General features: G+C 46.1%; 1 protein-coding gene across 1 annotated transcript; it reads left to right on the top strand.

The window, feature by feature from the left end:
- The first annotated feature begins 10,728 nt into the window (after positions 1-10,728).
- FAM110C (family with sequence similarity 110 member C) lies at positions 10,729-18,706 on the top strand. Its single transcript, XM_055326917.1, has 2 exons — positions 10,729-12,125; positions 16,066-18,706. The coding sequence occupies exon 1, from the start codon at positions 10,812-10,814 to the stop codon at positions 12,093-12,095; it is 1,284 nt and encodes a 427-aa protein (XP_055182892.1). The 5' UTR covers positions 10,729-10,811; the 3' UTR covers positions 12,096-12,125; positions 16,066-18,706.
- The last annotated feature ends 2,789 nt before the right edge of the window (positions 18,707-21,495 follow it).

Genomic DNA, 21,495 nt, shown 5'->3' with positions numbered 1-21,495 from the left:
CATACTCTATTTACTCTATTAAGAATTTTATAATAATTCTTAAATATCTGTTGGTGACAAATCCCTTCCTCATTTCAATTTTAAAAAAATTCTGTTAACTATTTTTGGACCTTTACTGTCTTAAAACTTTAACAAAATATTTTATTTGATCCAAAATATACAAAATATCATTTTTTCAATATAAAATACGGCATTTATGTCACTACTTAATGATTAGCCACAGTTCCAGTGCTTAGTAGCTGTGGGTGGCTAATGGGTACCATGTTAGCCAGTGTATTGGACCTTTAGTTTTGCAAATTATTGTTTGACGACAAATACCCACCATTTGCTTCAACGTGGATGGAACTGGAGGGTATTATGCTGAGTGAAGTAAGTCAATCGGAGAAGGACAGTGTATGTTCTCACTCATTTGGGGAATATGAATAATAGTGAAAGGGAATAAAGGGAAGGGAGAAGAAATGTGTGGGAAATATCAGAAAGGGAGACAGAACATGGAAGACTCCTGACTCTGGGAAACGAACTAGGGGTGGTGGAAGGGAAGGAGGGCGGGGGGTGGGGGTGACTGGGTGACGGGCACTGAGGGGGGCACTTGACGGGATGAGCACTGGGTGTTATTCTGTATGTTGGTAAATTGAACAATAAAAACAATTTATTAAAAAATAAAAATTAATTTATTAAAAGAATTATTGTTTGAGTTGTCAAATTCTATGGAAAAAAGTTGGAATTTTATTTCCAATTGCATTGTTGCCTTTCAAAAAAATTTCAGAGATAACCTACATTTTTATAATATCACCCATCCATGAACAAGTTGTATCTCTGGTATTTAGATCTTCATTTATATCCTTAAAACTATTTTGTAGTATTCTACATCCAGGTTTTGTGTATTTTTTAGATACCTTAGCAGATACCTAGGAATATCTATGGACTTTCTTAGTTTTGTCTCTTGATTATTTTTTCCTATTATATTTTCAAGTTGATTGCTGTATATTACGTACATGAGTACTGTCTGATATTTATATGTGGATCTTATGTCCAATAATCTTGCTGAATGTCATGCTTGTTCTAATAATTCTATGCAGAGTCTTTTGAAATTTTGACATTGTCAATTATATTGCCTATAAATAAGGACAACTGTGCCTCTTTTATCAGCTCTTATACCTTCCAATTATTTTTCCCCTCTCATTGTCTCATTCCTGGTACACTGGAATGAGTACCCTTATGTCGTTACCATCTTTAGGAAAAGTTTTAAAAATCCACTGCCAAGTATCATGACTGCTGAAAGTCAACATAGGGCCTTTTTACCAGATTCAGGGAGTTCTCTTCTGTTCCTAGTTTTTTATGATTAATATACTTGGAAGTGTGGAGCAGAACACTTGGCACACAATAGGTGCTCAATACATATATCTTTAATCAATGGAATGAAAAGGGGATTCATATGAAAAATAAATATAATTCCTAACTTTAAATATGCATTTTAATGCAAAATGAAATATTTGTAAGTCTATGGTTTGTAATTGAAATACTCTTCCTCAAAAGGAGTGTTAGAATGCTTATGACAACAGCCTTGCTCACAAATGTCCATTTAATTCCTAATGTGAGTGAAAGGAATCTCCAGCTCCCCCTTTACTCAGTTGTATTTTCTGCCCACGTGATTACTCACTATCCTGCCTAGGTTCCTGGAGGCTGTATCGGGCGCCGGGTAGGTGGGTGGCAGGTGTGGATTTATGGTTGACATCTCTCCGTCCTGCATTTACTGAATTCCCTCTGGCCTCCGGCCATCCATCCATTCAGGTCTTTGCTGAGTCCTGTCACCACCACCAGTGGTCCAGATGCAGGTCTGAGGCACCAGTCCGTGATGCATGTCCCCTGACAAGAGATATGTGTAGGGATCACACAAGAGCCTGTCATCCTGTTTTGTCTCCTCTCTGTGCCACCCCCCATAATTTCTAGAACTTAGCTGCAGGAAGAAGGGCAGGAGGTAGGGCCCAGAAACCCACTGTTATCCATTTGCACTCACTTTTAACTTCTTTTATGATTTTTCATCCAAAGGAATTCTGAGTAGTCTGGAGGTAGGAAGGAACTAGGAAAGTCTGACTTTTAAAACATCATGTGCCCCTGTAATCAGCTTTATTCTTGAACTGAGCTCATGCCACTTCCTCCCAAATCACTTCTATATGCAAGGCTGAGCTGCTGATTCCAAATGCCAGGAAATATGTTACTGATTCTCTGTCTCTTGTGTCATCCCCTTCTTCTGACGTATTGAGCAGAGAATGACATTGATCCTCCTAATTAGGAAAAGGAAATAACGAAAAAGTTCTTGTTAATGTTTTAAAATAGTTTTATGTTAAATGTAGTTAAGTAGTATTTAAAATAGTATTATATGTAGTTAAATGCAATGCATTTTTTATAAAAGATACAGATTAATATTGTTACGAGAGATTAGGCATATCACAAATGGTTGTGTTTCCAAAGTCCATTTGTAAATTAATTTAAAGACATATCTTTAAAGGCAAACATATCTTTTATAGAAACAATCTTATAAATAGTGATATGATGGATAATCCATCACAACCACTATTTAGCCCATGAAGTAACCGCAACAGTGTCCAAATAGAACTTATCGTAGTAACAGTCATCGGATGTTGGCAGGATAGTTTCAGCTACTCTACTAGTAATGGCACTGTAGTCATTATTAAGTGGCGTGCTGTCCAGTAATTTGTCTGTGGGGAAAACACTTCACTCCAGCTGGGAGGTTAAGCTTTCCTATCCTCCTAACTTAGTCTCAGAATAGTATAAGCTAATGATTTTTAAATTAGGTGTTGATATGTCAAGGAGCTTCAATAATTAAATATAACAGAGTACAAAATGCCCTGATAAATAAATTTGTGTCTCTACTAGTTGTTTGTATATTGAAGCAAAATAAGCTTAATTAGAAGGGGATGATTTGGCACAGGCGTCCTTGTAGACATTCAGAGAGTGGCTTATGGTCTTTAACAGTACCTTAATACTATACCAATCATGTTTAAAATATTTATGTAGTCATTCAAATCTAACAAGCAATTTTGGGTAACCTATGCACAAGATTTTGCGAAGTGTTCTATAATAAAAGCTATGTTCAAAGAACCCTATTTCCCAAAGCCCTTTCTACATATACGACTTAATTTGAATTTTATAATGACCTTATAAAAGAGAAAAAGCAGACAGTATTATCCCATTTTATTTTATTTTTAATATTTTATTTATTTATTCAAGAGAGACAGAGAGAGAGGCAGAGACACAGGCAGAGGGAGAAGCAGGCTCCATGCGGGGAGCCCAACATGGGACTCGATCCCAGGACCCCAGGATCACAGCCTGAGCCGAAGGCAGATGCTCAACCACTGAGCCTCCCAGGTGCCCCATTTTATCCCATTTTAGTGAGAGTCAAACAATGTAAATGATGTGAACATCTTCATTCAGTTTTGTGTGGAAATACCCAGGGTTAAGACCTAAGTTTCATAAATGAGAGTCTAACATTCTTTCCATTGAACCACGTATGCATTGAACACAGAACTCATGTTACACACACGTCCACACATCAATGTGTATGTACATATATTAAAAACGGTAGTTATTTCCCTTAACTTCTGAGCCGTCATATATGATAAAGCACTAGCCACGTCAGTACTTTCCACGTGCATTCATAAAGCATTTTATTTTTATATTTTTTCACTTTAATTTTGAATTAAAGAATATTTTCCGGGATCCCTGGGTGGCACAGCGGTTTGGCGCCTGCCTTTGGCCCAGGGCGCGATCCTGGAGACCCGGGATCGAGTCCCGCATCGGGCTTCCGGTGCATGGAGCCTGCTTCTCCCTCTGCCTGTGTCTCTGCCTCTCTCTCTCTGTGACTATCATAAATAAATAAAAAAAAATTTAAAAAAAAAAAAAGAATATTTTCCATAAGTATCTTAGTAGCTTATCATCAATGGGCAATACATATTGCATTAGAATCGGTGGGAATCAAAATGCTTTGGATCCCTATCATTTTGCAGTTTTAAATGACTGATATATTCCAAGGTTTAATCTCCATGTTCTTCTTAGCTCATTAATTGAGCAAGAAGGACATATTACCAAAATTGATTCAAATAATAAATTCAAAACGATAAGTAACCCTTTTTTGACCTTCTATTACAAAATTCATTAAAATAGCACAGTGTTATCTTAATCAAACAAATGCTTTATGACCCTTATGTGAATATATGTTAGAGTGTGTTGTCACAGCAAAGGTGAGCCAGCACATTGGTAGTTTTTCTGTTTATATATTCGATCTGAGGATAATTAATATGCTTTAGAGTAACTGTGGTTATTTGTAAATGGGTGTTTTTAGTGTTTTACTTTAAAATCTGTAGTCATAACATTCACAACACAGAACAAATGTAACAAACACTTTGATCATTAAAGCAAAAGAACCCACAACTAAAATTAACTCGACTTGAAAACAGATGCATAAATTGAAGTGTGGTTTAAGCTTATTGGTTTTTTATTACCATTGTTTGTTGCTGTATCTTTGGAAGCTAGAACAGTGCTCTTCATATGATAAGTGCTCAGTAAATATTATGCTCTACAACATACTCTGAGACTGAAGTACTGGGGTAAATATAACTGATACATCTATTCATTTATTTTTTCACTTATTTATGTTACTATTTTTATTTTTAAATTATTAAATATACATTGAGATTTTAAAAAGATAGGTTAACATGCAGATGTAAGAAACAATAGAGACAGATCCAGTATGCCCTTTACCCAGTTTCCCTCAAGGGTAGTATTTATGAGATGGTAATAAAACATCACAGCCAAGATACTGATGTAGGTACAGTCCCTATAGAGAACACGTCCATCACCACAAGATGCCCCATGTTGTCCTTTTATAGTTAGACCCTCTTCTCAACTACTTCTGTCCCTAAGCCCTGGCACTACTAATCCATTATCCATTTCCGTAAATTTGCCATTTTGAGAATCCTATACAAATGAACGCATACAGTATAAATTTTTGGGATGGGCTTTTTTCACTTGGCATAATTGCCTGTGGACTCATCTAAGTTGGGTGCATCATTAGTTCATTCCTTGCGATTGCTGAGTAATACTCCATAGCATAATTTTACCATAGTTTTGGCTTTTTTTCATTTTTTTTATTGTGGCAAAATACCTATAACCCAACAATCACCTCTTAACTATTTTTGAGTGTACAGTTCAGTGGTCTTAAATACATTCGCATTGTCGTGCAGTCACCAGCACCATCCATCCCCATAACTTCTCATCTTTTACAACAGAAACTCTGTCCCATTAAATGATAACTCCCCATTCCCCACCTTTCCTAGCTTCTGGAAACCACTATTACACTTTGTCTTCAAAATTTTGACTATTCTAAGTACCTCATGTAAGTGGAATCATACAGTGTTTGTCTTCTTGTGACGGGCATATTTCTCTTAGCAGGATGTGAAGGGCCGTCCACGTTGTAGCGTATTGTAGAACTGTCTTCCTATTTAAGACTAAATAATATTCCATTGTATGGATGGACGTACCACACGTTGCTTACCCATATATCTGTTGATGGATACTTGGTTTGCTTTCATATTTTAGCTACTGTGAATAAGGCTGCTAAGGACATAGGTGTGCAAATACCTCTCCGAGACCTCACTTTCAGTTTTTTAAAAAGATTTTATTTTATTCATGAGAGACACACAGAGAGAGGCAGAGACACAGGCAGAGGGAGAAGCAGGCTCCCTGAGGGGACCCTGATGTGAGACTGGATCCCAGGACCTCAGGATCACACCCTGAGACGAGGGCCAACATTCAACCACTGAACCACCCAGGTGCCCCTCACTTTCAATTGTTAGGGGTTTAAACCAGAAGTGGAATTCTGGGTTGTAAATAATTCTATTTTAATTTTTTGAACCACCGTGCTGCTTTCCATAGCGTTATGCCATTTTACATTTCCGCCACAAGTGCACATGGGTCCCCATTTCTCCAACTTCTCACCAGCACTGGTTGTTTTCTGCCTCTTTTATATATACATATTAACCATCCTACCGGCTGTGGGGTGATAACTCCTTGTGTTTTTTGCTTGCATTTACATAATGAATACTGATGTTGAGCATCTTTTCTCATGTTTATCAGCCATTTTTATCATCTGTCTTGGAGAAATGTGTATTCAAATCCTTTGCCCACTTTTGAATTAGTTTTTTATTTTGTTTTGTTTTTGTGTTCTGGAATTGTAGGATTTCTCTGTATATTCTGGATTTACTCCCTTATCAGATGCATGGTTGGCAAGCATGTCCTGTCATTCTGTGGGGTGCTGCTGTACTCTAAGGATTGTGTCTTTGATGCACAGAATGTTTTATTTTGCAAGAAGTCCAACTTGTCTATTTTCCTTTTGTTGCCTGTGCCTCTGCTGTCACACACTGGAAATCATCGCTAAATCTAATGTCATGAAGATTTTGTCACCTGTTTTCTTCTAAGAGTTTCCTTGTTTTACATCTTACATGTAGGTTATTGGTCCATTTTGTGTTAAGTTTGTATGTGAAGTGAGGTAAGAGGTCAGCTGCACTCTTTGGCAGCCTATCATTTCCCCAGCACTATTCTTTGGAAAGCCTGTCCTTTCTCCCATTGAATGGTCTTGGCACTCTTGTTGAAAATCATTAGACCATATATATCAGGGCTTTTCTCTGGGCTCTCTATTGTATTTCATTGGTCTTTATGGCAATACCACACTTTTCATTACTGTAGCTTTGTAGTAAGTTTTGAAATCAGGGGGGTGAGTCCTTCAGTTTTATTCTTCTTTATAAAGATTATTTGGGCTATTTGAGGCCCCCTGAGACTCCATATGAACCCAAGAGTGGGCTTTTCTCTGTTTCTGCAAAAATGCCATTGGGATTTTGATAGGGATTAAATTGAATCTGTAGATTGCTTTGGATAGTACTGATATTTTAACAAGATTAAATTTTCTAATCCATAAACAAGGCATATGTTTCCATCTATTCACATCTTTTAAAAACTTTCATCAATGTAGTTTACATTGTACAAGTCTTTAACCTTCTTGCTTAATTCCTAAGTATTTTGCTTTTTTTGATGCTATTATAAATTCAATTGTTTTTGTAATTTTCTTCTCAGATTGTTAGTGTATAAAAATGAAATTGATTTTTATATATTGACTTTGTATCTTGCTACTTTGCTGAATTCAATTTTTCATTCTGTTTGTATGCGTGTGTTTGTGTGTGTGTGTGCGTGTGTGGAGACTTTTATAAGACCACATCATCTGCACACGGAGAAAATTTTACTTCTTCTTTTCCAATTTGGAAGTCTTTCATCTTTTCATGTCTTTTTCTTGCCTAACTGCTCTGGTGGAACTTGCAGTACTATGTTGAATAGAAGTTATAAAAGCAATCATCCCTGCCTTGTTCCTGATCCTGGAGGGAAAAAAATCAGTCTTTCATCATTAAATATGATATTTACTGTGGGTTTTTCACAAATGGCTTTTATTACATTGAGATAGTTTCCTTCTATTCTTAGTTTGTTGAGTGATTCTATCACGAAAGCATATTTAATTTTGTTAAATGTTTTTTCTGCATCAACTGAGATGATGATTTTTCATATGGTAAAATATCCTTGCCTTTCAAGAATAAATCCCGTTGGGTTATGGTGTATAATTTTTTTCAATATGCAGCTGAATTCTGTTCACTAGTATTTTGTGAGGATTTTTGCATTGATGTTCATAGGGATATTGATCTGTAGTTTTCTTGCAGGGCCTTTGTCTGGCTTTTGTATCAGGGTAATGCAGGCCTTATAGAGCGAGTTAGGGAGTGTTCTCTTCAATTTTTGGGAAAAAGTCAAGAAGGACTGGTATTACTTCTTTAAATGTTTGATCGGTGAAATCAGGCCTAGGGCTTTTCTTTTTTGGGAGATATTGGATTATTGATTCAATCTCCTTACTATTTAAGGTCTACTCAGATTTTTCATTTCTTCATGATACATTCTTGGGAGGTTTTGTGTTTCTAAAGCTTTTTCCAATACTGTTACTTTATTTGTAGTACTTTTTAAAATTCACATATATCATGATAATTTCCTACTCCATAAAGTACATGTAGAGGTATGATTGCAAGTGGTTGGATAATACTATCCTATGGGGCATCACACATCACCTAGCCCTGTTGTTGAATGTAGAGTGACTTCAACTATCTGTCTGCAATGAAAATTCTCATACTGTGCACACATCTCTTCTTGGCTCCTTGGGATAAATTCCTAGCAGCAGATCTTGAGGATCACTAGGGCCATAAGCACTTTTTCCTGCTCTTACCAAGTCTTTTGAGGTGATAACAGGAGGGAAATTAGGTGAAAGTTTAAGCTATCAGTTGAGCAACAAGAAAAATTTACTTAGGCAATTTTCTTGTCATTATCTTAGCATTCCAACTCCATTTTTCCAGTAAATTATCTGCTTAATAGGCAGAAAATTATGGACATAAATAGAATTAGTTTTGTCCAATAGCAATGTCTTAAATACACCTTTTTAATAGCAGCTTTACTTTTATTCTTAATATTTCATTACTCACGTGAGTTCACTAACTATATTTAAAATTTGATAAACAGCTGACTAACTTATAACCAACAAAATAATAAATTTAACATTTAGTGAAAATTCACTGTGTACCAGAAGTGCTAAGCACTTTATATACATAATCTCATTAACTTAACAAAAACCCTAGGAAAGTGGATATAATGAGGTCTGATTTACAGATGAGCAACTGTAGGCACTGAGCAGTCCAACAAACAGTACAGTCTCAAGAGGACACAGCTGGAACCTAAGCCTGGATTGTTCAGATTAACATGTATTTAGTGCTCACTATCAAACAAGGAATGTTCTAAACTCTAAAAGTGAGAATTTTTACAAATGACAAAATAAAGATTCTGAAAGGTTTATTATTGGTCCAAAAGGACCTAGTGAATAAGTAACAAATCCCAGGGGCCCCAAGCTTCAGAATTCTCTCAGAACTGTTGTAATCGCACAGGAAAATGTACAAATTGGACAAGGTAGCCACTTTGGATTAAGCAATTAAGCATATATATTCTTTTCCCTCTGACTGACAAGAGACCATGCTGCCTGAGGGGAAAAAAAGGCTAGAGTTTGGGCTCCCATCAGCATCCCCCACAGCCCCAACCAGGAGTATCATGTTGTGGGAAACAACGTGTCCTGCCCAGCATCCTGCCCTCTTTAAACCTCTCTCTTACTCTAGGTTTCCCCGTCCCCCTAACCTAATGGATCAGGTCTTCTTTTCCTGTGAGTATGAGGCATTTTCCCAGGACACTATCTGGGTAGTCTGGCTCCCAGGAGACCTGGTTTCTTGTTGGCTTCTACCCTGGACTATGGGCTCTAGCTTCACTGGGACTAAAGGTCTAAAGACCCATTTGGCACAACCCGGATGCAGTTCTCTGATCATCAGGGGATGGTGGTCAGTCGGGGCTTCAACTGCCGACCCACACCAGCCCCTTTAGGTGTCCAGTGGTACTCAACAGGTGCAGCAAAATGCCCCAGACCTTGACACCCCTCCTGCCCTCCACCCGCAGGCGGCTGGGTTGCGTTCACCCACAGCTTTGAAAGGTCAGCATATCGTGGAGTTGCCTTTAACTTAAGAGATAACATGGACGTTTCACCGGTCCAGCAAATATTTTGTCCTTCGTCCAAGTTTTGGTAATAATGGAATTTTGGAAATATCTTCTCGTACACTTTTAGCATTCCTAAGCTGATCCACGCTCAGGTGAACGGTTTCCCCGTTGCCTTGGTTACAGTAAAAACAGCATCCAACTCCCTGGAGCCTCACCTCCTCCCACAGGAGTCCGCACCTGGGGGCCTGGCTGGGCTGATCCGACCCGGACCCGGGCCGCCCGGTACCGCCCTGGACTCAACGCAGGCCCCGCTGGGCGCCCGGGACCCTTGCGCAGCTCAGGGCCAAGCGGTCCTGCGTCGGGGCCGGCCGCCTCCTTCCTTTCACGCGCGTTTCCTTTCTGTAAGAGCAGGTGCTCGGGGGCGGACCTTAGAAAACTAAGCTAAGGCGAGTGTCGGGACGCGCAGAGGTCACCGTAAGAGCTCGGAGGCCGCGGGGCACCTGCCGGGGCGGGGGCAGCGGGATCCCTCCGCGTCCCGCGGGGACCCAAGGCCGATACCCGGGGCTGAACGAACTTTCCCGCGCCGGAGGGGCGGGTGGCGGGCGGCGCAGCCGGGGAGCGCAGTGCCCCCCGCTGGCTCCCGGACCGCGGCTGCGCAGCCGCCAGGTGCTGGGGGCGGAACCCGGTGCCCCGAGCCTGCGGGAAGCGAGGGGCGGGGCCGGGCGAGGGGCGGGGTCGGCGAGGGGCGGGGCTGATCCAGGAGCTGCCCGGGACCGCGGGCGGAGAGGGGGCCGGGGGCGGGGCCAGGCGGGGGCGGGGGCCGGGCTAGGGGCGGGGCCTGGCGAGGGGCGGGGTCGGCGAGGGGCGGGGCTGATCCAGGAGCTGCCCGGGACCGCGGGCAGGGAGGGGGCCGGGGGCGGGGAGGAGCCGAGACCCGGGCCGGGCCCGGACGGGGCGGGGGCGGGGCGGGGGCGGGGCGGGGGCGGGGCCGGGGCGGGCGGGCGGCGCCGGTCGCCGATAGGTGCCGACCGGGGTTCGCCCTGGCTCCGGACCTGGGCCGCCTGGCACTGGGGCGCCATTCCCCGCCCCGCGCGGACTTCGGAGCCGGCCGGAGAGTCCCGGGAGCGCCGGCGGGCGCGTTTCCACGGGGCGCGGCGCGGCAGCGGAGCCCGGGGATGCGAGCCCTGCCCGGCCTGGACGCGCCGCAGCGGCAGCGCCCGCCGGCGCAGCAGCCCGAGGGCCCCCGGGGCCGGGACGCGGCGGTGCCAGCGCGCAGGAGCGCGGCCGAGAGGCTGGCGGCCGACCGGGCCAAGTACCTGCGCGGCCCGCGGGGAGCCGGCCCCGCCCCCGAGGGCAGCAGCCCGGGGCCCAGCGCGGGGGCTGCGGGCGCCCCTGGGCCCCCCGCCCCCGGGGCCGTGGCGCGCAGGACGGTGGCGCGGAGGCCGCTGCGGCCCGACTCGCTGGTCATCTACCGGCAGAAGCGCGACTTCGTCCGCGGGCAGGGCGCCGACAGCCCCAGGGCGGGCCTGGTGAGGAAGCTCTTCCCGGGGCCCGGCAGGGACAGGGCGGCGGCGTGCCCGGGGACGGCCCGGGGGGACGACGAGCTCAGGGCCAGGCGAGAGGGGGCGGTCGTGAGCAGGCCCGGCTCCGTAGGGGCCCCCGCGGGCCCCGGGACCCTCCGCGGAGCCCCGGCTGCGCCCCCTGCGCCCCCCGCATCCTCCGCGACCCCCGCGACCCCCGGGACGCCCCGCGGAGGCCCGGCTGCGCCCCCTGTGCCCCCCGCATCCTCCACGGCCCCCGGGACACCCGCATCCTCCGTGGCCCCCGCGCCCCCCGGGACGCCCCGCGGAGGCCCGGCTGCGCCCCCTGCGCCCCCCGCATCCTCCACGGCCCCCGGGACACCCGCATCCTCCGTGGCCCCCGCGCCCCCCGGGACGCCCCGCAGAGCCCCGGCTGCGCCCCCTGCGCCCCCCGCATCCTCCGCGCCCCCCAGGACACCAGCATCCTCCGCGCCCCCCGCGGCCCCCGCGCCCCCCGGGACCCCCCGCGGAGCCCCGGCCGCGCCCCCCGGCCCCCAGCCGCGAGCGAGCAGGCGCGGGGGGCTGCGGCGCTCGCAGTCCGACCTGAGCTCCCGCTACTCCGCGTCGCTGGCGGAATTCGACACGTTCTTCCAGTTCTGCGGCCTGGACCCCGAGGTGCTGGACGCCCTCGGGAGGGAGAACTTCTCGGCGGGGTCGGACCGCGTCACCCCCCGGGTCCGCAGCGTGAGCGTCGCCACCTCCGACAGCGGCTTCTCCCGGCGCAGCGGCGGCCAAGAGGGGCTGCAGGAGGAGGAGCTCACGGAGCAGGTGCCCAGCACCACGTCCGTCGTGGAGAGGAACGCCCGCATCATCAAGTGGCTGTACACCTGCAAGAGAGCCAAGGAGACGCCCGGCCAGGGGCTTCAGGGCCCCGCGTGAGCGCTCGCGCCCCGCAGACCCGCGGCCCAGGTGTGCATCTGCGGAGCCCGGGACGGGCGCCTCTGCGCGTGCGCGTCCGCGGGGCCTGGCGGGCGCGCCCGGGGTGCAGGGATCCGAGGGACCCTGCATCTTAAGGCGCAGAGAGAGGCTCGTGCGTGCAGGGACTGCAGCCGAGGAGCGGAAGGGCCGCCAGCCCGGGTCCCCTGCAGGTCCAGGACCCTTTCTTTGGAGCGTTTTGCTTCCAACCGCCTGGAAATGCGATTCTCATCAAAGGAGAAATCCTTTATAAAATGCTCAGTCAGGGAGCAGCTTCTATTCCTACGATTATTTCCTGTGTTGAAAATAGCCCGAGAGCCCCAGGGTCTGCGTGGACTGACCCGTGGGCATCCCGAGATTGGAGCGGCGCTTTCTGGTCCACCCGCAGCCCTAGAGCGGGGCTGCCAGCGCCCCTCCAGCAGGAAGGGCGGCCCTGAGCTGGTTCCTGGACGCCTTCATCCAACTGGCAGGGATGGAGAACTTACCAGCTTAGCATTCGTGTAGCTGCACAGGTCTCCCTGTGACTAAAATTTGTTTGAGTTGTCTTGAGAGTTTTCCCAGGAGAGTCTTAATTCACAAGAAGGTGCATCAGGTGGTTGAACTGGGGCTGGGCTCAGTTACAACGGGTGTTGCAGAACTCCACAGGGCTGTCTGCCATTCGCAGTTTCTTTACCCCTTCAGATCGTACAGGCGATAAAGGTCTTCCCCTCCGACATCAGGAGCTCAGGGTTGGTCCCAAGTCCTTTGTCACCGAGGAACTAAGGAATGTTTATCCTTAGTGACCTCTATTTTTCCTTCAAGCACATGGGGTGATGGCATTTCGGGGTAGTGAATGGAGAAGGAGGAGAAGGTACCTTTTTGGGGTTCTCTTTAAGAACCAAGAATTTAAACACTGCACCATAATTTTTTCTCTTACGCTTCAGTGAGAACTTGCTATAGATTAAAACAAAATTCATGAGATGGAAGTATTTCATCTGCTGTTGATAGAAACTAACTGAGGACACAGTATCAGTCTTCAGAGTGGTGGGCAGGCTGTTGCAAGATGTGATTGTACACAGCTCACCTGTTGGAGGACTGAAAAAAGGCCAGACTTCCTTGAGCAGCCGTGGCCTTGGTACAGACTAGAAAATTAACAAGGAGAAATGGATTGGATTCAGAAGAATCATGATTGGGGCCCTTGGGTGGCTCAGCGGCTGAGCGCCTGCCTTTGGCTCACGTCATGATCCTGGGGTCCTTAAATCTTAAAAATCTTGAAAAAAAAACAAGAATCATGACTTAAGTTTTTCTTTATGATTTTTTGAATGTTACTGTATTTTTCACCAGCCTTAGAATCTATATAGGCAGTCAATATTTATTTATTTTAAATATTTAATTTATTTATTCATAAGAGACACAGAGAGGGACAGAGACTCAGGCAGAGGGAGAAGCAGGCTCCCCGTGGGGAGCCCGATGCGGGACTCAATCCCAGGACCTCAGGATCACAGCCTAAGCCAAAGCCTGACACTCAACCACTGAGCCACCTAGGTGCCCCTATTTATTTATTTTTAAAGGTTTTATTCATTCATTTGAGAGAGAGAGAGAGAGAGAGAGAGAGCATGAGTGGGGGCAGAGAGGAGGGGTGGAGAGAGAAACAGTCTCCCCGTGGAGCAGGGAACCCAACCCAGGGCTCAATCCCAGGTTCTGGGGTTCATGGCTTGAGCTACCCAGCACCCTGGCAATCAACATTTAAATTAAAAATAATAAGAACACATTAACTTGTACTTTTCATAAATTGTCTTTTGAAGCTGAGGTGCATGTGTTCCCCCAGAACCCCTTGGTGTTGAGGAGGAATGTCATGAGAACTGGCATGTTTGCAGAAGCGCACCATCTACCAGACAGAGCACTAACGTGGGGTAATGGGGGTGTCTTCCACCAGGCATCACTCCTCCCCCTTACCGCCCATTGTCCATAAAGTGAAGGCAGATGGCGGGTGGTTTCCGACCTCCATACCTTCTGACTGTGGTGAATGACCTGCGTATCTGTGGTTCGTTATTGGAACCTAGACAAGGAAAACAGAAAAGCGCTATTGGTGTCTCTAAAAAGTGAACTTCTTATAAATAAGTTCCCTTCAGGTTGCCCGAGCACGCGGTATTTTGTGCACGCAGGGTAGCATTGGTGATGTAAATAGTGCTGAGGTGACAAGATGACACACGAAATAAAAGCTGACAGCATAAAAGTCAACCCTCTCCCCTCTGGTCCCCCCAGACCCAGATGCAGCCCCATCTCCAGTCTCCAGTGTCAGAGACTGTAGGGTTCCATCTAAGAAGTAAACCTTTGAAGCCATTTTTAGGTTTAAGCCTGTGAAATATGGAAGAAGGTGGGTTAGCTTGTGAGAACCTTCAGTTTGTGACAAAAGTAATTGAGGCAAGAGGAAAGGTGACAGGTTTAGGGAACTGCCGGTGAGAATCTATGCATCAGTACACGGCTTTTCCTCTCCAGTGATCCTGCGGGTTCCGTGGGAGATGCGGCGGCCTCCCGAGGTGTTGTTTGGCTCAGAGAAGGGAGACGGACGTGGCCCGGGGCCTGCCCGCTGCTCCGTGTCCTGGACGCCGGCACCGTGCAGACTTGCTCTGCAGATCGGATCCCCGAAGGCCGGAGCTCGCCCGCTTTGAAATCCATTGCGGGAGCCACGGGAAGTGAGCTGGGCTGGGCCCTCGCTCCGCCACCCACGGGTGGCCTCCGGAGAGGACGGGCCCCGCCGCACTGTCTTCTCTGGACTCATCTCCCAGCTTCTGGAAGCTGTGAGGCAGGAATGCAAGCTGTTGTTTTCCCCTAGTTTATCATGATATTTGTGCCGGAATCCGCATAGATTCATTTTAGGATTTCATAAAAATATTCAGGAAATCTGAGATGAACAAAAAAAAAAAAGTGCTTTCTAAGTGGGAAGGAAAACAAATCTACTTTATGTTGAGGCCTTTTCCCTTCAGTGAAGAGAGATAAATTTTAAGATATCCCATCCAGAACTAAATAAGAAGTTCACACGCAGAAAGTAAAAATGTTTCCTTTTCAAAGTCCAAGTTAGCAGAGCTGGCAAGAGCTGGGGAGCCTGCCCGCGACCGCGGGGCCTGGAGCAGGGGCGCCAGGGGTGACCCGCATCGTGCGGCCCCGCGCGTGGCTAAGCTGCTCTTAGGCCCCTCCGTCCTTCAGCTCATCGCCGAGGCCGGCCCGCCCATAGAAGTTACTGTGTTAGTGTTGTTGTAAAAGAATGGTAATTAGGGATAAACGTTGCTCAGTTTCAAGGCAAAAAGCTCAGATAGTCTCACATTCGTCTTGGGTGCAGGACGGAGCAGCTGGAAGCTGGGTGGGGGCTGCGTCTCACCCTCTGCCAAGAGGCCGCGGGGACAGAGCGACCGGGGCTGCCCCTGCCCACCTGCCCCCGGGTTTCCGGCTGGGGGGGGCTCAGCTCTCTAGTCACCGCCCGACAGTGGGTGTCAGGTGAACGGTGGCCGGAGAGCCAGAAGGCCACCCCTGGCCGCCTTGACGCCACCTAGCCCCGGGCTCTCGGAGAGACTGCTGTGTGGAAAGGGTGGAGTCCGTTTGCGGTGTATTTGGATCACCTGACTTGCTTTCAGCTTGTCCGATTCTGTGATAGGAAACACTGGTCATACCAACATTAAAAAGAAATTTTCTTACTGCCTCAGGAGTGGTTGGAGGCAACAGAAACGTCCAAAGTCCAGAAAAAGGCAAGAGGGAGATAGATGTTGGTTCCGCCGCAGAAAGCAGATGACAGCTGTCTTTGCTAAGGCTGCCACCTTTTTTCAAAATTTAAAATGCAGAAAATATCACAAAACCAAAGACTGAGGACCAGGCTTTGTAGTCTAGTTCTAGTATTTGGCTTTACAACCTTTGCCTAGACTGACTAGTGTTGATTCACTGCTTTTTTCTTTCTCCTCAGGAAGCAAGTCTTCCAGTCTGTGGGGGCTCCTTGAAGCATGTCATGGGTGATTGGGGACCCCAGGGCCACCCTTACTGCCACAGGATTTGTCCAGTGCACCCAGGTGACCACATGCTTGCTGTTTTCCCAGGAATAAAGCCCCCCATCGAAGAAAATTACATAATTCCAAAGAATTTGAAATGCTATGGAGAAGAGGGCAACATGGAACTTGGACATTAGCCGAGTTGTAGCTGTTTATAAACAGGTGAAGCTCTGGGAGGTATTTTCTTGTTTGAGGTGGATCTGTCCTTGCTTCCGGAGGGCAACACAGGAGGGGAAAGCTGCTTGGAAATATTTTCAGGGACATCTGTTTGACTGGCCTGGTGACAGAGAGGTACCACGATGCATTTTAATATCTAAATTGATTTTAAAAAGAAGGCAAAGGGTACACAAGCCAAGTATGGATGCCATAGTATTTACTGCTTTCGATCAGTTTGGACTGTTTGACACCAAATAAATGAAAGTTCTGTAATCATGAGAAGATGTTAAACACTGTGCTAACAATGAGCAAACACACACAAGCTCACACTAAACCCCTCCGTTTCTGAGCCTCACTGCCACCTAAACTTCAGAAAGTACCTTAAAAATCACTGAGAGCTACAAAGTCATTTTAGTAATGCCACTCCCATTGGGTTGCAGACATGTGGACGTGCTACTGAAAGAGAAGTTAGAGTTGATACCACTAGAAATGCATTTTCTGAGAGCTAGCAGGAAACTCTGGAGCTTCCCTCTCTCACAACCACAGCAGCACGCCTCCTCTGCCCCACGTAGAGCACGCCTCCACGGGGCTCTGGTACCCAACTGCCCAAAGCAGAGGAGAGCCTCCAGTTACACAGAACACTCCCTGCCCGTTTGTCTAATTCCCACCTCCATGGATCATGCAGTCATCCCAGATTTGACACCAGCTCGCCCTCCTCTACCGAGGATGTGTTTGAGACGAGGGGCAGCCTCTGGGCGGCTGGCCGACTCCAGGATCAGAACGCTGAAGGGGGGAGTTACTGTGACCCTAGCCCGCTCCTGACACCCAGACTACACGGATTTCAGATTGACAGCCTTTGGAGAGAAATTTTATATCAGTGATGACAACCCAAAGAAAACTTGTAACCTGATTTACTCTTTCAAGGTTTCTTGTGTTTTAACAAAATACGTCTCCTTAGGAGCAAAATGGAGAATACGGAGGAGAGAAAATGGGTTTCTCGATGGTAGGACATTTTATAAGCCAATGCATTTTGATATGTTCATGCACTTGTTTAATACTGTGTTCTGTTTTTGTAACTTTTACTGTGACAGTAGGCCTTTGAGCTCGTTAATATTTATTGTTGACAGTTATTGGTCTTCAAATAGTTTTCCTTAACATCATATGGTTTTAGTATTTATCAGCATAGTTTACAATCATTTTCTCCTTGTTATGTTCACTTGTGATTGCAAGCAGAGTACTCACTACTCTATACAGTGCTCAGTACCATACCGATTTGTTTTCAAGGAAGTCATACGTTGGCTCACAAATGTACCTTTGTCATCATAGACTCTGTTTAAAGACAACAGATTCCGTGCTTTAAGAATTCCCCTCAAATTGTTCCTCTCAAGATGCTGCTATTTTGCTCTTCGGTGGATTGCAGATAGTTTAAAAAGGTAATGTCAAAGATGAGAGGAATTTTTTTAAAGGCTCTTTACAGATGTCCACTTCCCTTACTTACAGGTGTTCCATTAATTGTATATGTCGATGCTTTAGGTGAAACTGTTTTGTGCCTTTCTACTGTCAGAAGAGGATGAACTAGAACTTAGGTCGTATTTTCCTTGGGTCAGGATGGTGCAGACTCATAATCCATATAATAGATAACAAATATATAAACAAACTGGTTGCATTTAAAAGCACCAAGATCTTCCAGAAGCATCTGTGCTTCAGTGGAGACACAGAGAAGAATTCAGCTGGAGTGAATTCAGAACTACCCTTTTTGAGAAGTGTGTGAAGAAGGGTAAGAGGGTGTCCCCAGGCTCCAAGAGGAGCCAGTGATGCTCTCTCTCCTCCGTTGAGATTCATGCCTCAGTATCAGATCCCTACTGTGTGGGTGGAGGTGAGAAGTCTTTTCCTAATCTGAATTACCCCAATTTTCTGGGTGACTTTGAGAAAATCAAACTTTGAAGCTCAGTCTGAATGCAAAAGTTTGTAATTGCTTTTCACAAGAATAGCAATAGTTACTGCTGTGAAATAATTTCATTTGTTCATGAAAGAATAGCATGTAAAATAATGATTAACACAATGAAAAGAAATAATTATTGATAAAGCCAGAAAAATAGTTCAACAATATCTATTTCGCTAAAGCATGGGTACAGATTAGCAGTGCCTCTGACCGAAAGCTATTTATGTTACTGTAAAGTTTCCTCATTTTATATATATGTATAGTTTTTAAACTACTGGTCACTGACACTGAAATAAAAAGAAGGCTTTATTAAACTTTGCCCTTTTTAGTAGGTTCAAAGCTCAGTGCCATGGTTATAGTTGATGATGCCATAAAATATGAGGCCCAGGCAATTGCTATGGTGGTTTTGTAAACAGAGTTTTTTCTACACACTACTTGCAACCAGAGTGCAATATTATGTATTCCGTATTAAAGAAATAAAGTATTTTTCTCATTTATTACTGTCTTTGACTCTGTGCAGTGTAAAGACACCGAAGCCAGAGTGTGCATATTGCAGTCATTCATGTCTTCTGTGCCTCCCCTTTGTCCCTAATGTCACATTGTCAGCAGCAATAGGGAAGCATTGTAGGCAAGTGTGATGTAGGCAAATCAGAGGACATGCACGTCTCTGGCTCTCCCTGCAGATGGAATGCGGTCAAACAGTATTGAGTATTTAACACATTATTTTTCTTTATTTCATCAATCTTTTGCTTAAAAATACTTTTTACTCATCTTTTATTAATATCAATATTGGATAATGGTCACAAAGATAAGAAAGAAGGCACAGTTTACAACCTTTGAAGTTAGTTAACTCATGAGTAAAGACAAATTCTACAAATACCAAGTTTGCTCTCAGCCTATGCTGAGAGTGGAGAGGTAGGAGGGAGGCAGAAGGGCAGCTTGACCTCTAAATCTGCCCTGACCAAGCCACGCTGGCTGCCTTTTCAGTGCTGCCTGTGACTTTTGCCCAAACCGATGCCAGCATTTAGAGACAGGCATGCTTTGGAGAAGACATGACCCGTTCTGCATTCAAACCCCCCAGGCAGCATTAGGAGCTCTCTTATGTAGCTGTCTAGAAACTCCAGCTAGCACACAGCAGGTAAACTTAGTAAACTTCAGGGGAACTTGAGTTCTTACCAGTTACTCTTTGTAAAAATTCAGCAAAACAGAAGCAATGAAGTGAGGAGATTAAACTCTGTTTGCATTTTCAGTAATGAAGTAGATTTATGTAATATTTGAGAGTTCCAGATTGTAAACATTGAACAAGAAAGAAACTGAGCTCTCAACCAAGAGCTCGTAACTCTGGCCGTGGAAGTGTCAGGGAGCAGCTGATGGGGAGAAAATGCAGACACATCAGAAAATGTGTTCTTATCTAATGGTACTTTCCTCATTATCTCGGCTATAAGACCCAAATTCTTCAGTTGATTGTCATCTTTTTCTTATCTCCTGAAATTTTTCATAAAATTAGAATTCTATCTGAAGGGGAAAATGTATTAAACCATTAGTAACTATTCATCTTGAGGTCAAAATAGAATATTAATTTCTGGGCACCTGGATGGCTCAGCGGTTGAGTGTCTGCCTTTGGCTCAGGTCATGACCCCGGGGTCCTGGGATCGAGTCCCCATCGGGCTCCCCAGGGAGCCTGCTTCTCCTTCTGCCTGTGTCTCTGCCTCTCTCTGTGTGTCTCTCATGAATAAGTAAATAAAAGCTTTAAAAAAAAGAATATTAATTTCCTTACAGAGTGATAACCTGAACCATAGGAATAGAAATGGAAAGACCTGGATTCTGGCTTCAAGGTAACCTGTGGTATAGTCAGTCTTTTAGCTTAAGGCCAGAACAGGACACCACATTGCCAACTAACCCCATGTCCTGCTGTCCACCGGGTGGTATTGGAACAGCTGTGCTCCTAAGCAATGCTGACGGTCCTCAAGGACAGACCTCTGATGACAACAAGCAGAATTCACCCACATGCATTTTCAGAGGAGCCAAATACTTCATGAGGCACTGAGGCATCCCCAAGCTCCCTGCCATGATGGGCTGACATTCTAGGAGCGGGTCAGATGATATTCCATAAGGATGGACAGACAGATGTGTGATAGGTAGGCAGATAGATGACACAGTTGGATGGCACAGTGAGGAAGGGAAGGAGGGACGGAAGGAGGAAAGGAAGGAGAGAAAGGAAATACATATGCTGAGTGGTGCTATGATCCCAATTTATGAATTTCAATATGACCTTTTTGCTTTATGGTTTCTATTTGGTGGCCAGCCTGTCAGAACCACAAATGGAACTCAAAAGTCCAAATTGCCTTAAGAGAATTAAGCAATAGAGTAGGAAACATGTAAATTGTACATGTGTCCCCCTCCCCCTGAGAATTTTATTTTCATCCTCGAGGCCCTTCACTTTGGATGACCACTGGCCAGTCTCACCAACCAGCATTGCGGCCTAATACTTTGAAGTCTACACTGAATAAAAGCAGAACACATTACAAATGGGACTTTGGAGCTTGGTCTCTATCCAGTCGGAGGGTTGCTGCTTAGGGACTGCACGCCTTCCCTTGGCTTTGAAAGGAAGTCCACTTTTCAGACAGAGGGACGGAATTAAAAGGCAACAAAGCAAATGAGGGCAGAGCAGGCCAATTCTGAAGAAGCGGCGGTGTGTCCTCCGAGCAGTCTCTGAGGCGGTCTCTGGGGCCGCCCTTGGAGGTCAATGGCAGGCTGGGCAGAGCCAGGCTGACGCTGCCACTACTCGGGGATCGTGGTCCTTTTTAAGCCATGCGATGAGTCAAGACTGCAGCATCCACTGCTCAGAAGGAAGCGCGTCCGAAGTGCCCGCGGGCCCTCTCACACCTTCCCTCCCAGGTGTCTGTGGGTGCCAACAAGAGGCGGTTCCTGCCAGGAGCAGACAGCCAAGGCGGGAAGTAAGTTAGAGACGTGGCTCTACCTGCCCAACTCCCTGGGGGACCTCAAGATCCAAGCTCACATAGTTGCCTGCTTCTCGGGGCCTAGAAGGTGGACCCCTCCTCATCCTCCAGGGCTTATTCTGAGCCCTGCCTGCGGTAGGTGAGTGTTTTAAGGTAACCCATTGGTCCTGTTGCCCCTCTTTTTGATGTTAATACTGAGTTCATATCCTGGGGAAGCTTCTGGTCTGTGGTAAGCTGGAAAGGTCAGACACCCTAAGACAGGGAGACTTGACTAACCCCAATCTGGGTAC

This window comes from Nyctereutes procyonoides, unplaced genomic scaffold (genome assembly GCF_905146905.1).
Source record: "Nyctereutes procyonoides isolate TBG_1078 unplaced genomic scaffold, NYPRO_anot_genome, whole genome shotgun sequence".
In the NCBI taxonomy this organism is placed as follows: Eukaryota; Metazoa; Chordata; class Mammalia; order Carnivora; family Canidae; genus Nyctereutes; species Nyctereutes procyonoides.
The sequence above is the reverse complement of the archived record's forward strand: the minus strand, read 5'-3'. Positions and strand labels throughout refer to the sequence as shown.